General features: G+C 38.1%; 1 protein-coding gene across 2 annotated transcripts in view; it reads right to left on the reverse strand.

The window, feature by feature from the left end:
- SHQ1 (SHQ1, H/ACA ribonucleoprotein assembly factor) overlaps window positions 1-22,296 on the reverse strand; it is a 53,909-nt gene that overhangs the window by 27,834 nt on the left and 3,779 nt on the right. For both annotated transcript variants that reach the window (XM_068408982.1, XM_068408983.1), the window contains exons 3-10: window positions 21,063-21,127; window positions 20,057-20,179; window positions 19,086-19,237; window positions 18,882-18,994; window positions 16,765-16,892; window positions 6,031-6,185; window positions 4,237-4,290; window positions 1,486-1,609 (exon numbers count right to left, since the gene is read on the reverse strand). In XM_068408982.1, the coding sequence (XP_068265083.1) occupies window positions 1,486-1,609; window positions 4,237-4,290; window positions 6,031-6,185; window positions 16,765-16,892; window positions 18,882-18,994; window positions 19,086-19,237; window positions 20,057-20,179; window positions 21,063-21,127 (914 nt within the window). The remainder of the gene's footprint in view (window positions 1-1,485; window positions 1,610-4,236; window positions 4,291-6,030; window positions 6,186-16,764; window positions 16,893-18,881; window positions 18,995-19,085; window positions 19,238-20,056; window positions 20,180-21,062; window positions 21,128-22,296) is intronic.

Consider the following 22,296-nt stretch of genomic DNA (forward strand, 5'->3'; position numbering starts at 1 on the left):
CAGCTTTTTATACTTCAGTTTTAAATTATTTTTAAAAATTATTACTTATTTATTATTCAAGAGAATAGTTTTCATGGTATTCACTGCTTGTTTTTTATGAACAGCTCTGCTTGGCTGTTATTTAGAACTTATTTTCCTAATAACAAGCAGAGAACTAAGATAATTACACAAGTCAGATTTTGGCCTCTGCTCCTAAGAGAGAAAAATTATATACAAAGTACTAAAAGAACAATGATGCAAAATAAGTTTTGATGCTGATACAAATTCAGGATTTCTGTTCTTCTCAAGACAACCACTGGACTTATCACAGAGTCATCTCAATCATTTTGCCTTAATCCTACAAAGATCTATAACACTGAATATGAACCACAAAACTACCCCTTGCCCTCAAATGTGTGGTTCTGTATGGCAATACTAAACTGGCACGTGCAATGGAACAGGTTAGGAATTAAATGGCTAGGTGTCAAATAGTGTTATTTTGAACAGGGGAAAAAAAAAAAAAAAGAATGGACTGGCTCAGTTTAAAAAAAAAAAAAAAAAGAGATCTAATTCTAGAAAAAGAAACTGACAAGGAGAGCAGGAATTCAACATTTCAGTAAGCTTCCTTTCTGTCAAAATCCTAACATCACTGACAAGGGTTAAATTAAAACAATAGTTCTTCCAAACAGCAAACCATGCAGGGAAGCTGCCAGATTTGCAACTGTAAAACCATGATGAGCAGAACTTAGTGGAACAGAACAGTAGGAACAATTGAAGAGGATGCTTTGAAAACTTCCCTTAAGGTGGAGACAAATCAGGGAAGGTATCAGAAATCTGTCCAATCTTTTTTAACAGGGCTTCAGTCAGTTAAAGAACACAAAGAATAGCAGAAAACAACAGGACTTCTGCTACACTTGTAACAATAAGTGACCCTGCCTTGAAATAAAAACTTAGACACCTTTAGAATAGGGTCTAAACCAATTATAGCATCTAACCTACCGTAACAAAAGCTTCATTAATATGGTCTTTTCCAACAGAAAAATCTCTTTACAGACAAATACTTCAAAAATCAACACTGTGTGAACAATTACAACAAACTATAATTTTCTCTCCATTTCCCTAAAGCTTTACAAATCACAGGTTGGACTAACTTAATTTATCAAGATACAAGATCTGATAAAAGATTTTTCTAAGGATAAGACATTCATAACATTTCTTCTGTGTGGATTTTCTGGTGTGAATAATACAGCTGAATTTACACCACAACTGCATGTATTATCCACTAGCTAATAAATGAGTCGCTTCAGGGGCTTTTTCCTGGTAAGGACACTAATTTTGTTCTCTTCTCTCCCCAGCTCCATTTTCATAAAACCACAAGATGTCCAGGAATGTTGGCATCTATCAAGTCTGGGTGATATTGGCCAAAAGATTCAGAAGTTATTAAAATAACAGACATACAAACCATGTGGCTATATAGGCATCATTTCCAATCCCTAAAAAACTTACCTAGTTGCAGTATCATGACTGTATCATTGAAGGCACGTGTCACTAATCCGAAATGTCTGTGTAGGGGATAGCACAGCACTCTTCTTCCAAAGGATACCAGGACATCATGAATGCTAGTGAAACTCTGTGTGTATCAGTGAAAAATCTGAATCAGTCTGTGTGCTTTTCGATACAAAGAATTAGTTTTTTATTTGCTCATTTGTTTTCCTTTAAGGAAAAAAGTCAGAGCAGCATAGGGAAAAAAAGCACATTTTTATATATTATGCATCTAAAAATCTGTATTCTAATCGATATGGAAATCAAGATGTTAAATGGAAACAAGACACTGCACATTTAGTTTGGATTGCAGGATAACAAGTCCTATACGTTTTAGTGGGTTTGAATTAAAAAAAGAATGTAGAAAACATTAGAATAAAACATCTAACTCAAGACTTTGCCATTCTTTAGATTAAAGCAATAAATTACATCTGTCCCACATTATTATACATATTAAGGGGAAGCTATAAAAAGCCTTTTAAGAATAAAGAAAAATTAAAACCACATGATATTAACAAAATACATGTGTACATATAAGACCTTTAAAAATGATACATGACTCTGACTTTCACGCAAATTATAGATATTTGAGACAGGGATAAATATATCTGCTTAGGGAAAACACTTCATTGTCCTCCTTTACGAGTAAGACCTCTAATTTACTAAGGCTAAAGGCATTAATGAGTTATTAAAGACTTTCTTGAGAGTGATTTCCTTTCCAGCTTTCACTTTTCAAGACAAAATATTCCATTTATGAATTCAAGTAAAAATACCTATTTCATCTTGAACTCTCAATTCATTAAAATTAACAAAAATGCTTTGCTGACAGCCAGCACTTCTTTGCATTATATGACCACCTCAACCCATTTTTCATTGTAATGGATTGCCGGTAAGCATTTAAATCATTTATGTTTTGTTATTTAACATTTAGAGTCTAAGGTGTGTGCATGTCATGCACAGCAAAATGGCAGTCAGCTCAAACAAACCATAGCTGAGGCAATTTTGTTTACAGATTGACGAAAACCCCCGCCTCTACATGGCTCGTATAACAGATATAGTTATTAACAGCTTGGTGCCAGGAGACTGAATTTTCTGGGTGTGAAATATACTGTTGGCACAGGCTGCGCCAAGAACTGCTACATTATAGGATAAGCACATGCAGAAAACTCCTTCACGACGTTAGGATATGGATCTGAAAAAAATGCGAGAGTTAAGGCAATCACTGCGTTTTAACTGCACGCCTTTGTGACTTGCTACTGCAGAACATTCAATTGGAAACAAGTTAAAACCAACAGATCTATAAAACCAGTTGTCATAGAACAAGTTATTACTGAATATAACATTCACCACTACTAGAAACGTTTGAAGGACTGAACGCAAAAATCCTGTCAAATATAATTTTTGATCCTGCAAACTGAGACTTGGCTCAGTAATTTCAGGAATAAGGGAGGGACAGTCCTTTCTAGCTTGCTCCCATCATAAGAAAGAGTGGATTGCAGGCCAGGTTAAGTCCTCTCCACTTCCAGCTCCGAAACAACTTAATTACACAGGCCTGTGTGCTTTCAGTAAACAATCTGGAAGTGCAAAGAATAGAACACAGTTTGTTTCCTCTAGTCTACGTTGGTTTCAAAGGGCTATCAGCAACTAAACAAACAGGGATGCGGCAATAACCCTGAAAAGAAGGGGTCGGGTAAAGCAACACGTCCACTGACTCTGCAAGAAACCTGAAACAAAAGTATTCAGGGCTTGCCTGAAAAAAAAAAAAATCACACAATCATTAAAGCCTTAATGAGACAAGTGTTTTAAATCTACAGAACTGAGGTCTTTTTGCTACAAAAAGATGGAATTCAGCTTCTCCATGATAGGGGGGAAAAAAAAAAAAAATCCAAACACTCAAACCTTTTGACTGAGTTCCAAGAGCTTTTCCTATCATTGGGTTTGCATTTACTTCTGGGCTTCCCAGTTCCACTCTCTAACGTACCCTGAAGCCACACAGCAGAATGGAGAAGCCAGAAGCAACCTCATTTGCAGCCACGAAAAAGAGCATGCTAGAAGTGCTGAATGATGCACTAGGAAGGCTGAAGAAAGGCTAAGCAGTCAAAATCCCCAGAAGTGAACAATAAGCTGCTTTATTAAGGCCTGCCATCTTCAAAAGTTATTAAAACATGTATCTGAGGCAGGACTTTTTTGACACAAGAACACTATGAAATTACATTCCCTGCTTTTTATGCCCTTTCTATTTTAACATGCTTTAGCCACTTAAACGGGAAGATATCTACGACTTCTGACCAAGGAGCTAGAAGGCTCTATTTTCTTGCCCTAAGCATGGAGTTGCACACACATACTGTGGATATATGTGAGGAAGAACTAGTTACTTCCTAAATAAAGGTCAGGGCTTGTGAATCAAGCCCAGGAGCTAGGGACAGCATGTAGACGAGCAGCTTTTTCATAGTGCCTATCCTTAGCTTCTCCAAAATGGGCCAGAAAGTGGCCCAGCACCCAGAGAGACGAGAGGTCATACTCCAGCCTCTTAAGGCTACTAGTAGCTGGGGGCCCAGAAGTCACTATAAATTTCTTGTAACAGTTATTAAAAAGATGGCATACACTTAATTCATCTTCAATACTGAACGAGTAAGCTTTCCACAAAAGCAACATACAGCAGAAAACTCAAATAATACAGCAAACACATAATGCAAAACTTAAATTTTAACTTACGTCCAGCCAGCACAACGTTGCACTCAGTTTCCTGACATTCCAGCATGATTCAACCTGATTTTAAGAGGAGACAGTAAAACAACTATTATGTAATTCAACATTCAAGACTGCTGGCAAACTATTTAAGATAACATTCTGGCAGCAATTTAAGAACCTTTGTGAATATGAAGCAGTAATTATATTATGTGCATTCAAATGGCCACAGGACAGCATTAAAAATTATATTGCAATGTAGATGTTAAATAACTGAATTGGTTTCCGTATTGGGAATATCTAGCCCATGCACAAAGCCTTTAAAATACAAGAGCAATCACAAAAATGGTATTTTAGTGGAATTCTGTCCCTTTTCACCAAGTAACAGAAACTTGAATCAACAAAGCTCAAGCTAAAATACCTTGTTTCATGAAAACAGCTCAAGATTTTTGGCTTTCAGAGAGGGTCCTAAAGCCAGCAGTACATGTAAAATGTCATTATTCTTAAAATGTGACAGATTCATAGTATTTGTGTGGTAGTGTGGTCTGGTGGGATATTAGGGCAAAAAGCCAGGAAGCCTTGATCTATAATCCCAGCTCCAGTAAAGATTTGTGTGGCCTCAATGTCTTGGTTTTCCTACTAAAAAGGGGAAAAAAAAAAAAAGGGGGGGTAGGGAATCACAGTGTGTTTTCCACAAATACCATACAGATATTGCAAAGATCAATAAAGAATTGTACAATTGCTTTCCTCAAATATTTGCAATTTTGTGCAACACTAACACGCAATACAAAAAGCATCCTAGATTACTCTGTTGAATAAGCAGGTCTGGACGTTTCTGCCTGCCATTCTAAAATCCATGCCCCGCAATTCAGTCCGAGTAAGACAAAATGGTTTTGATTATATGTTCCAATATTTTGATTAAAAGCATTGAGAAAACATCTCACTGGTTAATATCAGCAGAGGAGATGCTAGGCACAAAGTTGTATCTGAGAAGTAAGTTCATTTCAAAAAGGCAAGCTTTCCACACAACAGCATGGAATCCAGTCTAAACTTCTACTATTTTCTTAATTCTTTCTTTCCTGTAAAAAGCCTAGGATACAGAACACAAAACAAAGCTGGCTGCTGCTTGTGTAAGAGAAGGGCAAACACCAGAATCCTGAATATGGAAACATGCCTTCCTACTTCCCTACAGTGTTTCAATACTAGGGAAAACATAAAACCAACAATCTGCATTAGGATTTATTTTTTAAATGTGTGTCAGTTTTAAGAATTTTAAATGCCTCACTCTAGTTTCCAGAATGCCTCAGGAAACACTTTCCATACTCAGTGCGTAAGCTTAAAAAAAAAAAAAAAATCCGTTTTGTTAAAAGGATATAATGGTAGCCTATATAAAACGCTAAACACAGATTCAGTCCTACAGACTTAATTTCCCATGCATTTTCAGATTCTGAATCAGTAGTGGTATTATTACAGACAAACATACAATTATTTTGTGAAATTTGCATTTACGTAAATCAAGACACATCACACCCCAAAACGAAGCAGAAACAGAATTTTCTGGAGTCTCCTGCATCTCCACTTCTCTCCTACAGCTAAAATGCTGCTCCAGAAGAACAGAAGTATTTAGAAGTCATATTAATCCCTAAATACATCCCAACAGCTCAATCTAGAGATACAGTCTTTCACTTTAACTTAACGCGATTATATATTTTTAATGCTTGGAAGTAACTTCACTTTAAAAGGTAAGATTCTTAAATGACAGTACATGGTCCAGCATTAGGTTCCTAAAACATACCACTATTTTTTTTTTTTCTTACTTACATTCTTGTCTCCTTCATTGATACAGATTTCATAGCAATATGCCAGAAGGATATCAATTAAACCGAGATATACATGATGACGGCTTCTTTTATCCAGAAAAAAAGATTTATTTGTGAACTTTCTCAGCTGCTCTCTCTCTTCTTCAGAGAAGACAACTATAAAAAGTAAAAGGATAATTGATCATGAATTTAAAGCTGGCACATTCATTTTAATAGGTGGTAATACTACTTCGACAGTCTCTTTAAAAAGAAGTGTGTTACTAATCACAAGTCACTCATCACTCAAGAAAAAGCCTAAATCATTCTTACTTCCATTTTTAACTTTTATTAAACTGATATAGTCCTTTCAAAGTCAAGTTCCAACCCTGCAAAGTACCACATGTACACACCGGCAATTTTGAACCCCTCTGAAAGTACCCAGGCATCCACAGAAATCCTTGGCATCTTATATAGAGATAAATGTACCATCAGAATCTGAGTAAATTGAAGTTTCTTAAGCCCACATTGTATGGCATAAAAATAAGAAAACCGGGTAACAAAAACAAATACACTTTCTTATTGTAGAAAAGCATAAAAACTAAAGAAATAGGGAAGGAAAAAAAAAAAGGAAAGGTACAATTCTGTATTTCCAAGCCTCATCAATTTTGACTCGTGACCTAAGCATGATTTAGGAGCTTCATTTATACTGTCTGATAACATCCTTCCAGTGCATGAGGAAGATCAAAGATCAAAATCCTATCCCTACCCATGAAAGCTGCATTTCCTTCCAAAGAGTTGTGATATCCACCATCAGTGACCATCATATTTTGCTTACCTTCAGCGTAGCTCATTTAGTTAAGAATGGCTATACTGAGCCAACCCAAAGAGTCTTCTCACCCAGCACCTTCTCTCTGGGATGCAGAAGGAAGAAGACAACACCGCAGCAGGCATGCTGTGACAACGCATCAAAGCATTTCTCTAGGAAACAGTGGTCTAGACATGGACAGCTAAGATGGTACTTAACACACTTCAGAAAGGATGGCAGAATTGCCTTGAAATAACAGTAGAGATTAAGTAGATAACTGACTAGAAGCTGTCTCTGCACAAACTCAAAGTAAATCAAGAAGCCATTTAGTACAATGAAAACAGCCAGAAGCCAGAGCGATGAGATTTTCATCCAGGCTGCAGGAACACAGGCATTCCATGTCCACAGGCCCTGATTTACTGAACAGGATAGAGGTAATGAGCACATTTTGGTCACACCGCAGCAGAAAGTTACAGGCACAAAGTGACTTGACAGGAGAAAGCTGTGTTACTAGCTTGACAGCGGATGCTTTATTGCACCAAGGAAGTCCCACTCTGTGATTTGTTCAAATCAGTAACACTGGAAGCAGCCCGAATTTAAAATACCACTCATTCAAGGAGATTTCTCTGAGGACAGGAACAAGCCTAATGCAGCACTCTTGTTACACTTTCAAAACAAGCCCTAAGTGCCCAGGGTAAATACATGATGTACCCCTTAACTCATTTAATTATTTATTGGGGGCGGGGGGGGGGCAGGCAAAACCAAAACCCTACAATTAATATCAAAACATCTCTTCAATTATTCTTTTACCATCCCTTTTCTAAGTCATTATGTTCTGGCATACTTAACTGGGGGCAGAGAAAATCTGTAGGCAAGATGTACAACCTTAAAAGTGTAAAACTGTTAAAGATTAACACACTGAGATGAGGCAGGCACCTGGGAAGGGTGAGCCTCTGTGGCTCCCTGAGACAGATCCTTGAATATTGCTGAGCTGCCATCTTCCACCAGCTTCATCAGCGCTAAAGACTTGACCTGATAACCCAACAATTCCTGCCCCAACTTGATTCCCTGTTTTTCCAGTTTAGGATTTTATATCTTCCAAGTTGGTGTTCACCTCTGGAATCCTTGAGCTACTAATGATCCTGCCTCAACAATCCTACCTGCAATTTTACTGTTCTTATTTTTCTGCAGACTTTCTCACAGTTCTTCCTCAGCAGCATTAGCCAAGGTTACGCAGCTGGGCATAACCCATAATCCAGAGCCCTGGACCCTTGGACACAGGCAGCTAAATTCCCAGCAGGAGCTTACAGAACAGGTTAAAAAAAGAAAAGGTTACAACTCCTAGAAAACCAAGTTCCTTTTTACACCCTTTGCCCATTTGATGATGATTGCAGATGTGCTTATAGTTGTTTCTCCTCAAACACTGCTCATCATCATTTTACACAATCCACATTCTCTGGGATACAATCCACCTATAAAACATGTGGTGGTCTTTATCCCAGGGGTTTCTACAAGCTTTCTAATTTTATTACATGTTTTGAAACAAATGTCTGTGATGCCAAAGGCACATACATATGCACATGCCTCATCTTGAGACGTAAAATTACAAATTAGGAGAAACATTTTTGAATGTTTCTTCTTTATGAACTTTTTAAATGTTTCTATCAGCTTCACAACCATGAAATACTTGATTTAAATTCCTACGGAAACTTCTTGATGAGCTAAACATTTCTCTGGAGTCAAGCCAGTCTCCATTTATCTACAAGCTCCCACAAAAAGAAATTCCAGCTTTTATATCATCTTGAGAAAGCCAATCTCTTCCACTTGCTATGATCTAGCACAAAGTGACAATTTAGCAAGACTATGGCAGTTCTAACTCTGTTTTTCTGTTAATGCAATGCAGTTCAGTATTACTCCTTAAATCACAAATATAGATGATGTATCTATATTCCATCAGCAAATTTCTTTGTAAGTTCTTAAACTGCATTGATTCTTCAGTCAGTCCCCTCTATCATTCATATTAAAATTATCCATAAAACCATATGTGCAATGTTGTAGCACGTTTGAAAAAATTAGTTTCTGACAAACATAATATAAAACCACTTTGTAAGCTGCTACAGTAGGGTGGGTTTAACAAGGTATCACAACAGGGTGCTTACAGATAGAAGGTCCAACTGGAAAGAAAAGAAGGCATTTCCAATTTCAGCTAGCTTTCACTAGAAAACCCTCTCCTGGAGTACAATACCATTTATTATAAAATCATGTGGCACTTTCACCCTGAAGAGAAGCACAAAAGAGAAGAGATGAAACTGAAGCTAAAGAAAGGGAACTTCTGAAAAGCAAACAGACAGAAGTTTGCTAGCAAAGCCTACTACAGCAGATCAGATTCATAAAGCTAAAATCACTTCTGATGATTACAGTAATAAAGAATTTTGTTACAAAGAAGCGAAATAATTCCTTCAAAGCACACAAGAATCTATCACAGACAGAAAACCTGTTAAACAGTTATGCCAGCACTCTATTTCTAGGTCCACTTCAATGTGCTTGCTCCAGTCAGCAGTCAAGATGCACACGTATCAGGAATGCAACTGTTCTCCTTCAGAAACTCATTATATTCAGTACTGGATCCACTACTGAGAATCTACTCTTCTTAATCAGCAACTACAACAGGAAGTTTGGTTTTGTCTCACAGCTGATCAAAATTAACTGATGAGATACATATCGTCAGAGATAAGAAACAGTCCAACACCGAGAGCAAACAAATTGACTTTTTAAAGTTTTATGAACAAGTATTTGTTAGATTCCCTAAAATCCACATCCCAGAGGAATACATAAATGTCAGCCATACTTCTCTTAAGTAGAAAGCAAAGAACTCCTCGTGAATTTCATGTAACAGGAGACAGAGTTTTCTTCCTCCAAAATACAAACTCCCTGAAGCATCATAACATAGACAATTGGACCATAAACACAGAAAAAGCAAGTCTACTAGACAACAGCAAACAAGACCTAGGCTAGAGAATTCCCAAAAGTAAATGTTACAAGATGTTCATTAACTCACTGCAAAGTGCCAGGTGTTGTAAATAAAATTTCTCTCTCCGGAGAAAATATTTCCATTTTACAAACAAATGTCTATCCATTCCTTAAAGTTTTTGAATAATAAATTATCCAGGCCTGAAACTCATTATTAACACATCAAAACCACCACCTACTTTGTTTGCCTAATTCAAAAATACAAGTACATAAAATTAGATTAACAGAACAAGTAAAATTGTAATTACATTTCTGCTATATTAAGCCTGTGTTTTGTACACTTGCGTTACCAATGTTTTATCTAATAATACCTGTACAACAACATTAATCTAATGTAAAGCAGCATCTGCTGCTACTTATCAAGATTAAATTTGCAAGTTTTCCTTAAGTTTGATTTTAAAATGTTTTGTACGTTTTCAGTGCCAAAATGAAAACTGAAAGAGGGGAGATTTAGATTAGATATTAGGAAGAAATTTACTGTGAGGGTGGTGAGACACTGGCCCAGGTTGCCCAGAGAAGCTGTGGCTGCCCCCTCCCTGGCCGTGTTCAAGGCCAGGTTGGATGGGGCTTGGAGCAGCCTGGTCTAGAGGAAGGTGTCCCTGTCCATGGCAGGGGGATTGGAACTAGATGGTCTTTAAGGTCCCTTCCAACCCAAACCAGTCTGTGATTCTATGAAAATCATGCTGCTTCTGCCACAGTATAACTGTATTAATACATGCATGTCTAAAGGAATCAGACAAATTAATTTCACACACAAAGTTACTGTTTGACAACACTACAGAGATTGCCCTTACTTTTTAATCATCTCCTTTACTTATTTTAAACTCCTCATGTTAAAATAAATGTATTTCAAATTGCTCTTCAGTACCCAACCGTCAATAAAGTCCAGTTTAATCTCAAAAGGCGTGGATGAGGTCTGACATCTAGAGGGTGTTTTGTCATGGTCTTACTGATGTTTTACGCTGCCAATCACATCACTTAAATCAAGCCAGTGTAAGATCTGTATGCCAAGACTACTGTGACACTTAGTTCTGAATGTGTTAGCTATCTGTCTGCTAGACAGACAGCCAACTCAGTGGTCAGACTCAGAGGACCACACAGAAGCAGAGGTCAGAAAGGACCTCTGATAATCAGCTAGTCTAGCCTTCTGGTGAAAGCAGAGCCTTGGCTTATGGTCCTGTCAAGCCAAGTCTTGAATTCCACAGCTACCTCGAAGCAAAATAACTCAGCAGAACTGATCCCTTTATTTTTTTTTAAATGTTAACTAAAATATTATACTACAATATTAAGTTTTTTAAACGTGTACTTCTATCCCTGTAAGTTAAGGAATCAGTAACACCAGATAAGAGATTAGTCAGCAGAGAGCAAATTAGTCAGGAATAGAGTTAGCTATTGATTTCAATCAGTAGCAAGCAAGTCTCTCCTTTTCAAGCTCTAAGACATGAAAAGCGGAAACGCAGCACTACTGACTAGAAAGACGCCCAAAGGCTTTGCTCAGGATCAGCATTTCCCCCGGTGCTGGATGCTGCCTTAAAAATACCTGATAATAATACTGTAAACTTAAACAAGTAACTGAATTATGAAGCTGATTTTCTATTGATTTGCCTCTTGTGCTTGAATTTGTTGCTATCTGATAAGGTATGAAAGGTTACTGAAACTTTCCACAGTGCTGACAGGCTGGTAACATATCTTTCCTGTACGGATTCTACAACTTCTAAAAAGATGGCACTGAAGATGCAATAAAAGCAGTCTTTCCCTGTACATAGGGTCATTTTTGCAATATTCTTAGGAAGAGGCCATCTTTGAGACCCCCTAAAGCTCTGTCAAGGAGACTGTGATCAGACGAGCCTCAGTTCTTCAGGAAGTGAGCCAAAAGTCCTAAAAACACAAAGCTGTCTTCCTCTGGACACCTATATCCATTCTAAACTATGATCAGTCAAGTCTCACTTGTTCATCCCTCCCCTTTCTTCACAGTTCTTCCATTCAAATTTTAGCTCCTTCACAAATATCTTTGCTTCCATGTCAAGCAAAGATTCTCAAATCAACATTTACAGCACATTTCCTCCATATCACTTCTGACCTTCTTCCTCCAGACATTCTCCATAAAGTCACTGGACTTGGACAGTCTTTCCTGGATCTCGCAATTTCCTTTATAAAAATTTTTCATTATTCTTTAACAAATCTGTAGTTCCTATAAACCACAACAAAACTATACATCACTCTTTTTTCCGTATCTTGTTCTTGCCTTTTAAAATCTGAGATACTTTCCAACAGAGACCTATCATTTGTGTGTTAAGAATTTTGCATGAATAAACAGCAATCTTTCCTCACATGAAGAATCCTTGCTCTGCAGAACAGTGCCAGGAAGGTATACATGCTGCAAAGGCCCAGAAGACTGAGTAGAACAGGTAGATAGAACAATTGCAGAAATCTGATAAAATAGAAAAGTGATTCATCTTAAACTTACGAATCTACCAGCAATGGTATATATTTGAGCAGAGCCCTACTGAAAGGTAAGATTTTAAAAAGAAATTGCTTCTCATTCTCTAAAGAGATCAGAAAGAGAGAATGGTCACTGGTAAGCATGATAGGTTACCATAAACAAAATAAATTATCCCTGGAGCACATAAATGTTATATTAAATACATATGTCAACCCGAGCCTTTGAAGATTATTGCATTGCCTAAAAAGGAGTTTTTACAGTTGTGCAATTTGAAGTAGAATAAAAATGATCTTATAACTAAGTTGAATGTGACTGTTACAAAACATAAAACCTATCATCTGGAATCCGTACAAGCAAGATTTTAACGTGAACTTCAGCAGCAGCAGAAAGCAAGCTTTCCAAAAGTTTCATTCCCTCATGGGAACGGCTGTGTAATTAGTTAGGCTTTATGGAGTATTACTTGACTTGCATTAGACATTATAAACGTGAACAAAATCTGGGCCTTTCAGCTTTAGAAATTGTCCACTCCAAAGATGTTTTTTTGCTACAAACATGATGGTGAAACCTGCTCTCTAGTACTTCTTCCGGTTCCTCAGCCATACTGCAAAGGCAATAAACTTGGCTGCCTGGTGGCTAACAAGCCTAGAGGGAAAATAAACAAACATAAAGATGCAAAGGGCAAGAGAAGAATCATTGCAATACACAGTAAAATGTAAAAAAGGACCAAAGGAAGAAAAGACACTTAAGACAAGAAAAGAAGACGTTAAAAAAGGACAAAATACACACACCATGCACACAAGCTAGAGGAAAAGTGAAAAAGTTAAATAAAAATAGATTCAAGAGAAGCACAGAAGAGAGCTGAAGGCTTTAAATGCTAATGAGAAGAGCTGACCCAAAAAGAAAAAAATCTGGTAATGAGACATTAAAAAAACCTGATGATGTAAAAACAAAAGAGAGAATAACCAGGGTGAAAGTAAGAGCAGTAATCAACCAAACAAAACCTTCAGTTAATTATAATGCCCTGCAAAAAGAAAAAAAAAAAAAAGCAGTGATCTGTATTTCTAATTACTCCTTGTAGCTAAAGACATTACGAAGATAGAAGTAATCGAGTTTTTGGGTCCAAGAAACCAACGAAGATAAAAACAACGACATCAATATAAACCAGCAAAAGGAAGAAACAAAAAATAATTCTCTTCATTGCTTTTGAATAAGAAAACGTGTTCAAAGAACCTGTTAATTTTTGCGTCACTTTGCCACACTAAACTCACTTTTCCATGTAGTAACTTGAGGAGTCAGTTCCCAGTGACATTCCCTATTCCAAAGACACTACGTAGGCTGGAACTGTCCGAACGGCAGCAGTAACAGAGCACAAAATACACGGACTCTAAAGGTCCCAGGCGTCAAATTCTAGTGCCAGTACCCCGATATTGTGGTCATCTACACTGCAATCTCCTGTCGGTTTTAACATTACCATTCCTAAAAAGATTCACCATTTCATGTTTGAGGGTAGAGAACCTCCCCAGTATGAGATGTTGCACGTCTGACAACATGTAATTTCCGTATCTCTCAGTTTCCATGTTCTTGGGTGACGGCTTTGGACAGTATGTGTTTAATCCAGAACATAACCTTCCTCCACACAGGACAGACAGGTGTTTCTGCAAGCTGGCCACGGCAGTACACCTACCACAAGTTGTACATATTTTAAACACCCCAATATTTGAAGTCTCTTTACAAGCTGTATGCTTGGAAGTACCTCATTTCATCATGGAAGATGATGGAAATTACCTTATTTTATAGGCTTTCCTTAACACAAGACATGAGTTTGGAACTCAGGAAGAGTAAGAAATCTGTGTATTCCTCATTTCTATAAGCAATAAAAAGAAACTGCATGACTGTTTCAATCCCTCCCCCTTTATGCCCTTAAACAGGTTCAAAAGTAAACAGGGGACATTTGTATCTCATTATTAGTAAAAAAAAGTTTGACCTCACACCTACCTGCAAGGGGATATATGCATACACAGGCTCAAAGACTCATCACACCCCACTTCATAAAACACCTTAAAACGTCCTGCAATACATGTAATGTTTGTGACCCTAGAGCTTCTGTGCTCGAGTACCCCTTGGCTTTTTATAGCTAAGCACTAGTGTTCAAAGGCTTCTCACTACAAGCACACTCTAACACCACTGACAGCCTCCTTATCCTTCTAGCTGTATGGCACACCTTGGCTCAATGCAGTCAGACTTCTCCCCAGCTCTAGTGGAAATAAAATTTCTCAAGTAGTAAAAAAGGTCCTTCACTTAGCACAGGCCTTCTTTCTTTTATGTGCCTTTTCTGTATCACTTCCACTTACCAAGCACGCATACTGGAATACATATTAATGCAGATATGCAACAAAATTGCATTCAGCTCGGAAGAATTCCTGGATCTGTAACCCAGATTAGCCAGACCATCCCTTTGACTGGATAAAGCATAAAAGCAACACAAAACCACAGGGAACTCATCTGATTGATGATCAGATTCCAGGTCCAACAGCTTGGATCCACCTCCTGCCCTTTTGTATTTCCATTCATAAGAGACCTTCAGGTGGAACCTGTACTCCCTCTCATGGTGGTTTCTTTCACCACAGCTCACTCCGGTTTCGGAACCTCCAATGATTTCAGATCCTCACTCAAGTGCTTGCCCTGCCCAGCCGATGTTGCCATTCAAACAGCAGTAACGATGTTATCAAAACTGAGGTCTTTCTAAGGGAACGGGCGGGTTGTTGGCATTAACATAACCCAAACACCAGATGGCCTCTACGTTACTTAAATTTCCTCAAGATCCACAAAACTACATGAGTCTCTGCACTCAGCCATACGAAGGTCAAACTACATTTTTTTGATCATCCTTATTAAATATATATCTGTTACAACAAATGGTTCAGAGAAAAGATGATCCCTTACGTAGCCCCATTTTCTGCGTAACTTTCATTAGTAGGCTTGCCAGGCTTTCGAGTAGTTTGTCTGTTGTTGTTGCCCCTAAAACCTAGCAACACACGTATGAGTTTTGCTTCAGAATCTCAATTTAGAGTAAAAATATTCTTTATGAATAAAATCATCCTGCAGCTCTTCATTTTCATTATATTCCTTAACACAGGCAAACATTAGAAGTCCTTCATTTACTACGGAGTGAATGGGTAAAAACAAACAAAAGAACCCTCATTATTCTGTTTTCAAGCCTCTTGTACCTTTGTCCAATGCTTTTTAAATCAAATGCTTATGACAGATATAATTAACAATTTCTGTCTTCAGAGGCTGAAAAGAGACCAGTAATAAAGATCAGATCACATTCACAGTAAAATACACATTTACTCGAATTCCATTGCTGTTCTCCTGTAGAAAATGTGAAAGTGCAGGTATTATTAGTGCACTAATATTTATTAAGAACCTCTGGTGAAGGGATTATCATTATCTACTTTAGTAGTATCAGATTTTCATACTACATAGGAAATGAATGAAGGACAATAAAAGAATATGCATAATAGTAACTTCTAATGCTCTCTGCAGTCACTGTGTACAGAACGGTATCTCAGTTAACAGTACTGTTACAGGGTCATCTACTAAACCTGAAAACATCCCTTTTAGTTTCTAAAACAACACAAAGATTTTCCTTTGAAAAAACCCTCCAAGACCCATAAAATTAACAGTAGAATAATAAATGCCATGAAATTCTGTGGTACTGTGTAAATAAAATAAAACATCCTACAGAAGACACGTTCATCATACAGAGATAAGGGCTGATATTAGTACCATCTTCCACAGCTGATTCTTGGAAAACTTGCTGTGAGGTGTCTGCACCATGTTTAGAAGTGGGCACAAAAAGTAGTTTTGACTATTTTTTCCATTGAAAATACAACTAGGAAAGGGACAACAGTTACTCAAAAAATCAGAAAAAAAGAGAAGATAAGCACCAGCAACAAAGGACCCATTTCCTAGCTATTACAACCACTTTACAAAGATAGGTTTGATGTGATTTCAGATGCTGTGACTTACTGACACTAGCAGCTCCTTTGAAATCTTAAAGATTACACCATACCCTTAAAAGGGAACTTTATGATTCTATGACACCTGAAATTCTAGAATAGCCTTTATGAAGAGTTAACTCCAAAATTTGTTATGCAGACAAGAGATCACACACTACACTACGTAACTAATGGACAAATGCCTAAGATAAAATGACCCCTTTATAATATACTGTCAACTGCTCCACACATAACTGTCTCAAAGATTTCAGTACATAACTGTCCCTCAAAGAATTTTTTTTTTCTTTTTGGACAGAAGTAACGTACTACTCCTCTATGAAGAACGGTTAAGACTGAAAATTGTAGGGCAAAACTATACTTTTTCCCTTTAAGAACAATAACCTAGAACATAACATGGCATCACAGCAATTATCATTCCAGCAACAGGTGTGTGTATATATATGTATATGTTCTCACCAAACGTATGAGTGTCATGTTCCTGATGACTTTCTCCCTGCAAGGCTGTCATTTTCTTATGAGCATCAACCCACCATGGTTTGTACTTTAAAACATGCTGAATAGCTTCATCTTCAAAAAGATCCGCTCTAGGAAAAAAAAATAAGTCACATGCTATTTATTTCATTTTATAGTGTATGTGGGTGTATTTTAATGCATACACAGACTACACCTGACTTGGCGCCAGGCTATTTTCCATACATTAGAAATATGTTGACTTAAAATCAGAAAATAATCATTATTAAAAGCATAAATAATATTCTCTTATCTTACAGTACCCCTTCCTTACTTCCTCCTCCTTTCCTGAGCCACCCAGAAGCCTAGGAAATTGATGAGCTTGCAGCACGACATGAAGGTGAACAAACCTGATTTGTTCAGGATGTATCTAAAGGACAATATTGCAAAGAGAAGACTTCTCAGACAACGCCACTAGCAGCAAACTTGATTTTACTGGGAAGCTCTCCCACTTTAAAAAACTGCATATACTTCGGGGAGGAAGGGTATGCAGCTGAAGGGCAAAGATGAAGTACGGATGGGGGCGGACTTTTAGGTAAACAAGGGCATGCTGTAGCAAGGTAGAAAAAGGAGAGTTGTACATGACTTCTGGAAGAGAGATTACTTCCACCTCAGCACAAAGCCACTGTGGTAAAAATCTCAATATAGTAATTCTGGGAGGATTTATACTAAAGGATTCAAGTTCTAAGCCTCCTCTTATCATTTTAGCCCTTTCTTCAACCCAAACAGTGGTATAAATACTGAGAACTGAAAAAAAAGCAGAAAATTTCTTAATACCTTCTTAATCATCATACAAAACCTGCCCAGTCTACTAAACACAGAATGCTTTACTCTCACACTGACAGATTTTTTGTTGCCTTCCTTTAGTGTCTTCATAAAGTAACTTAAAGACACCAGCCAGTGTACATTTCCCTTAAAGGCAACAGAACACTTCTTTGCCACCATTTCTCCCAGAATGGTCCTTCTCATCACGGTACAGAGGGAAACAATTTTTGTTGAAGAAAGGTTGGTATTGTCTGTTCTGAAGCAACCAAAACACAGTCATTAAACTAAATGGTTGTAGCTCATCTACCAGGCCAGAACACAGGGTCTAAGATGTAAACTTACAATTACTGTAATTTACCTCACATTCTAGGTTAGGAACTAGTTCAGTTCTAGTGAAATGCACTTCCAAGTGATGTTTCAAGAAAGCTTTTCTAATTTCTATACACTACAGAAAGACATGAAGCTGCCTCTGAAATATCTGAATAGGGAAAAGTTCCAAGTTTGCAAAGTTACCTTCTGAAACAACTCAGAATGGGTTAAACTTACCTCTCCGCACAGAACACATCACAAGTACCAATTCTTGCTACTGGGGACTACACTCTTCTCCCACCAAATCAATCTTGCAGGAATTACTGTACATTAATAGACCTCATGGCTTCAATTAAGTTTACTTATCTGGCAGTTTCTGAATCTAACTTGACTTGAAATACTCCAACTTGAAAGGCACAAAGAATCATTGCCACCTTCATTACATGACATGAAGCACAAAGAAACACAAAGTCTTGGTGTGGAACTTTTCCTCATTCTGCTGTAAAACAGGTTTCATGTGATGAAGGCAAACACCAAAGTGGCCTAGACAAAATCTTCATAACTTCTAAAATCGAATTTACTTCTTCATAGACCAGGATGGTTCAGTAATCCTCATTTCACAAGAGGAAAACAAAGTTCTGACTTCTACAACCCAAAATGCTGGCAGGGATTGGCTACTCAGCTGGTGAATAGGTGAACTACGAAACAACATTGTGCAACAATTCACAGCAGCCCCTGCTTGAGTACAGGCTTAAGCAGTAATTAAACAGCAGAGTAACCCCAAAACAGATGAGCAATGTCTTGTGTCAGTGTCACACTTAAGAATACCCTCTAAGGCCTGCTGTGATGAGACAAAGAAACAGACAAATAAAAAGTAAAGCTATTATTTCAAAAAGTTATCTTAAAACCAATCATTTATGAAAAGAAAAAGTGAACATACTTCAGCTGAGGTACTTTTACTTGACCAGGTGAAGTAAATCAATACTCACAGGTAATGATCAGGGCCAAACTTGGCAGTCTCAGCTGCCAGGCGTTTCCTCCTACGTTCATCTACAGGAGTTTGGTCTGGATCCTTAATGTCAATAACATCACTGAGTTCATCCTGCAAACGGAACAAAAATTATAGGACCAAACCACAGGTATGATATGCATACCCAGAACTTTTATGATAGAAAAGACAAAAATGCATCTACCTGTAGCCGCTGGAACACCCCTGACCGCAAATTCCCAAATCCATAACAGTACTGTGGTAGTAGAGTGCTTTCTGCACTTTCATTGTAAGGGGTCTGCTCTATTTCCCAGTCAAATTCTTCTTCCTCCTCCTCAGACAGCTCAGCAGAGGCAGCTGTATATATTGCATGGTCAGAGAAAGAAAATTATTACATAGAAAGTATACATGATCTAACAGAAATGCAAACACTGATAACACAATCAGCCTTTCTCATTTTACTACATCTGTTAAGAAATCTTATACAACACTGGGTCATACAGGCAGGTGTAATCCATCAGTAATCCACAGGTCCATCAGTAATCCATAGGTCCTGCTCCATATTCTCCAGCTTTCAAAAATGAAGCCTAGGAACACTACAGTTTTTAAGTATACTCCCTCAAAGACTGAAATAATTGTTCCACTGATTTCAACAAGATCAGAATTTGATGCTAAGAGAACCCTGACAGGAGCAAAGTGATGTTATCAATAATTTAAGATAGGTATTAAAAAATTCAACACAGATAGTCAAACATTCTTGTCTGTTAAATGCTGATGTGAAGCAAGTCATCCACTAGAACCTGTGATTTTAATTAGCTTCTACCATTTCAGCTGGAAGTCCAGTTGTGCTAGCTTGTAGAAAACAGAAGACTCAAACGTGTGTGTATGACACAGCCACTAGAGGGGTACAAAGACCTACAGAGGATTAGCATACGTTAAGCATATTTTGGAAAAGTGTAAACATAACTAAGCCTATAAAGATGACATGTATATCACCTACAACACATTTATTTCTATACTTAGCCATACTTGCAGATTCATTCACACTTTTCTCATACCTTGAACTAGACAATAATAGAAATACTGTATTTTTCTACATATATCGCCATGTAGATCTGTAACTTATTTCATTATGTACATGTATCACTACCATGAGCAAGATTTTTTTTGCCATACCTATCTCTTCTACTAAAGGTTTTGCTGATCTTGTTTTCTTTGGTGCTAAAAGAGATGTCAGCATGTCCAGTCCCTCAAAATACTGGCCAGGAATCTCCTTAGGTAACTGAATTGTAAATGTTCCTTAAAGGAAAGTCAGAATACAGTTATTGCATTAAAATACCCAAGACAAAAAACATGCATTTTTCCTCTAATGAAAAAGGCTCACAGAAACTAGGACACGTGCAGGTAGCATTTTATTAAGCAACAATCGCTGTGCACATTTTTAACCTTACTTCACAAGTTTCACAAAAATCAAAGATTTTAATGATAAAGCATGAAAGAGAATATTTAACCAGTTGTGGTCTCTTGACTCATACTGTATAAGCACAAACCAACAGAATACAAGCTTTATTTTATTTTAAATCCCTCCACCAATCAAGCAATCAACAGAAGATCATAGGAAACTACATTCAACAATCTGATTATTGTCTTAGGTCCAGCACGTAATAAAGGCTTTGCAAGCAGCAAATTACAGGTTTTATTGCTGAGGTTTTTTAAGGAATACATCAATTCCAGAAGGTGCATATTTTGTCCCAGAAATACCTTCCACCCTAAGGTGTGGAAAAAGGCTAACGTCTTCTCTCTTAAGACATAGCCAGAAGACTGCCTCAGGATTATCTCATTTCTATTCAGCACTACCTGACTTCTCTGCAGACTGACTAGAATAATGATCTTGGTACAGTAACATGTCCAGCCTCCACAGGGCTTGAAGAGGACTTGTACATAATTTTTTCATTATTAGGACAGTTCTGAACACGTCCTTTGTGCTTAAGGATGGCCTAAGTACGTACAGTATATCCCAAGCAAGATTTTTTTATACTATGTAACACAGGAGAAACTTTATATTTATTTACAGTATCATATACTTCACTAAAGTTCTACGCAATTCCAGTGCAGAAAAGTACAAATTATCTGAGAGTTAGTAGCATTTTTAATGACACATACTAAGAATATTAACTAATACCTTTGTCTGTATTGTAAGATGCTTTTTCTCTGCCATCTTCTACAATTCTTCCAGGAAGTGTCAATCTGCAGGCAAAAAATGAGATGCCCTATTGAATGCCTGACTAACTCTGCAACTTAACGTCTCAGCCTATAAAAACGTAAGGCACGTTCCAAAAGCAGCACAAAGGACTTACCTACATGACTCTTGTTGATACTAATGGAAGTCATGCAGTTAAATACCCATGTACTTCAAAACTTTTTCCCCCCTAACTATTGCTACAAGAGATCAGCATCTGAGATAAGAGAAAATTTGTGACTCCTGGTTTCCCAGCTTGGATGAGGTCACAGCCACCAGAGAGATGACACCCTTGGCACTATCTCGATTTCAGTAAAGCGTTTGACACGGTCTCCCACAGCATCCTCGCAGCTAAACTGGGGAAGTGTGGTCTGGATGATCGGGTAGTGAGGTGGATTGTAAACTGGCTGAAGGAAAGAAGCCAGAGAGTAGTGGTCAGCGGGACAGAGTCCAGTTGGAGGTCTGTGTCTAGCGGAGTTCCGCAAGGGTCGGTTCTGGGACCAGTTCTATTCAATATATTCATTAATGACTTGGATGAGGGATTAGAGTGCGCTGTCAGCAAGTTCGCTGATGACACAAAACTGGGAGGAGTGGCTGAGATGCCGGAAGGCTGCGCAGCCATTCAGAGAGACCTGGACAGGCTGGAGAGTTGGGCGGGGAGAAATTTAATGAAATATAACAAGGGCAAGTGTAGAGTCCTGCATCTGGGCAAGAACAACCCCATGTACCAGTACAAGTTGGGGACAGAGCTGTTGGAGACCAGCGTAGGAGAAAGGGACCTGGGGGTCCTAGTGGACAACAGGATGACCATGAGCCAGCAGTGTGCCCTTGTGGCCAAGAAGGCCAATGGCATCCTGGGGTGTATTAGAAGGGGTGTGGTCAGCAGATCGAGAGAGGTTCTCCTCCCCCTCTACTCTGCCCTGGTGAGGCCGCATCTGGAGTATTGTGTCCAGTTCTGGGCCCCTCAGTTCAAGAAGGACAGGGAACTGCTAGAGAGAGTCCAGCGCAGAGCCACGAAGATGATTAAGGGAGTGGAACATCTCCCTTATGAGGAGAGGCTGAGGGAGCTGGGTCTCTTTAGCTTAGAGAAGAGGAGACTGAGGGGTGACCTCATTAATGTTTATAAATATGTAAAGGGCAAGTGTCAAGAGGATGGAGCCAGGCTCTTCTCAGTGAC

Source organism: Nyctibius grandis, chromosome 10 (genome assembly GCF_013368605.1).
Source record: "Nyctibius grandis isolate bNycGra1 chromosome 10, bNycGra1.pri, whole genome shotgun sequence".
NCBI lineage: Eukaryota > Metazoa > Chordata > Aves > Nyctibiiformes > Nyctibiidae > Nyctibius > Nyctibius grandis.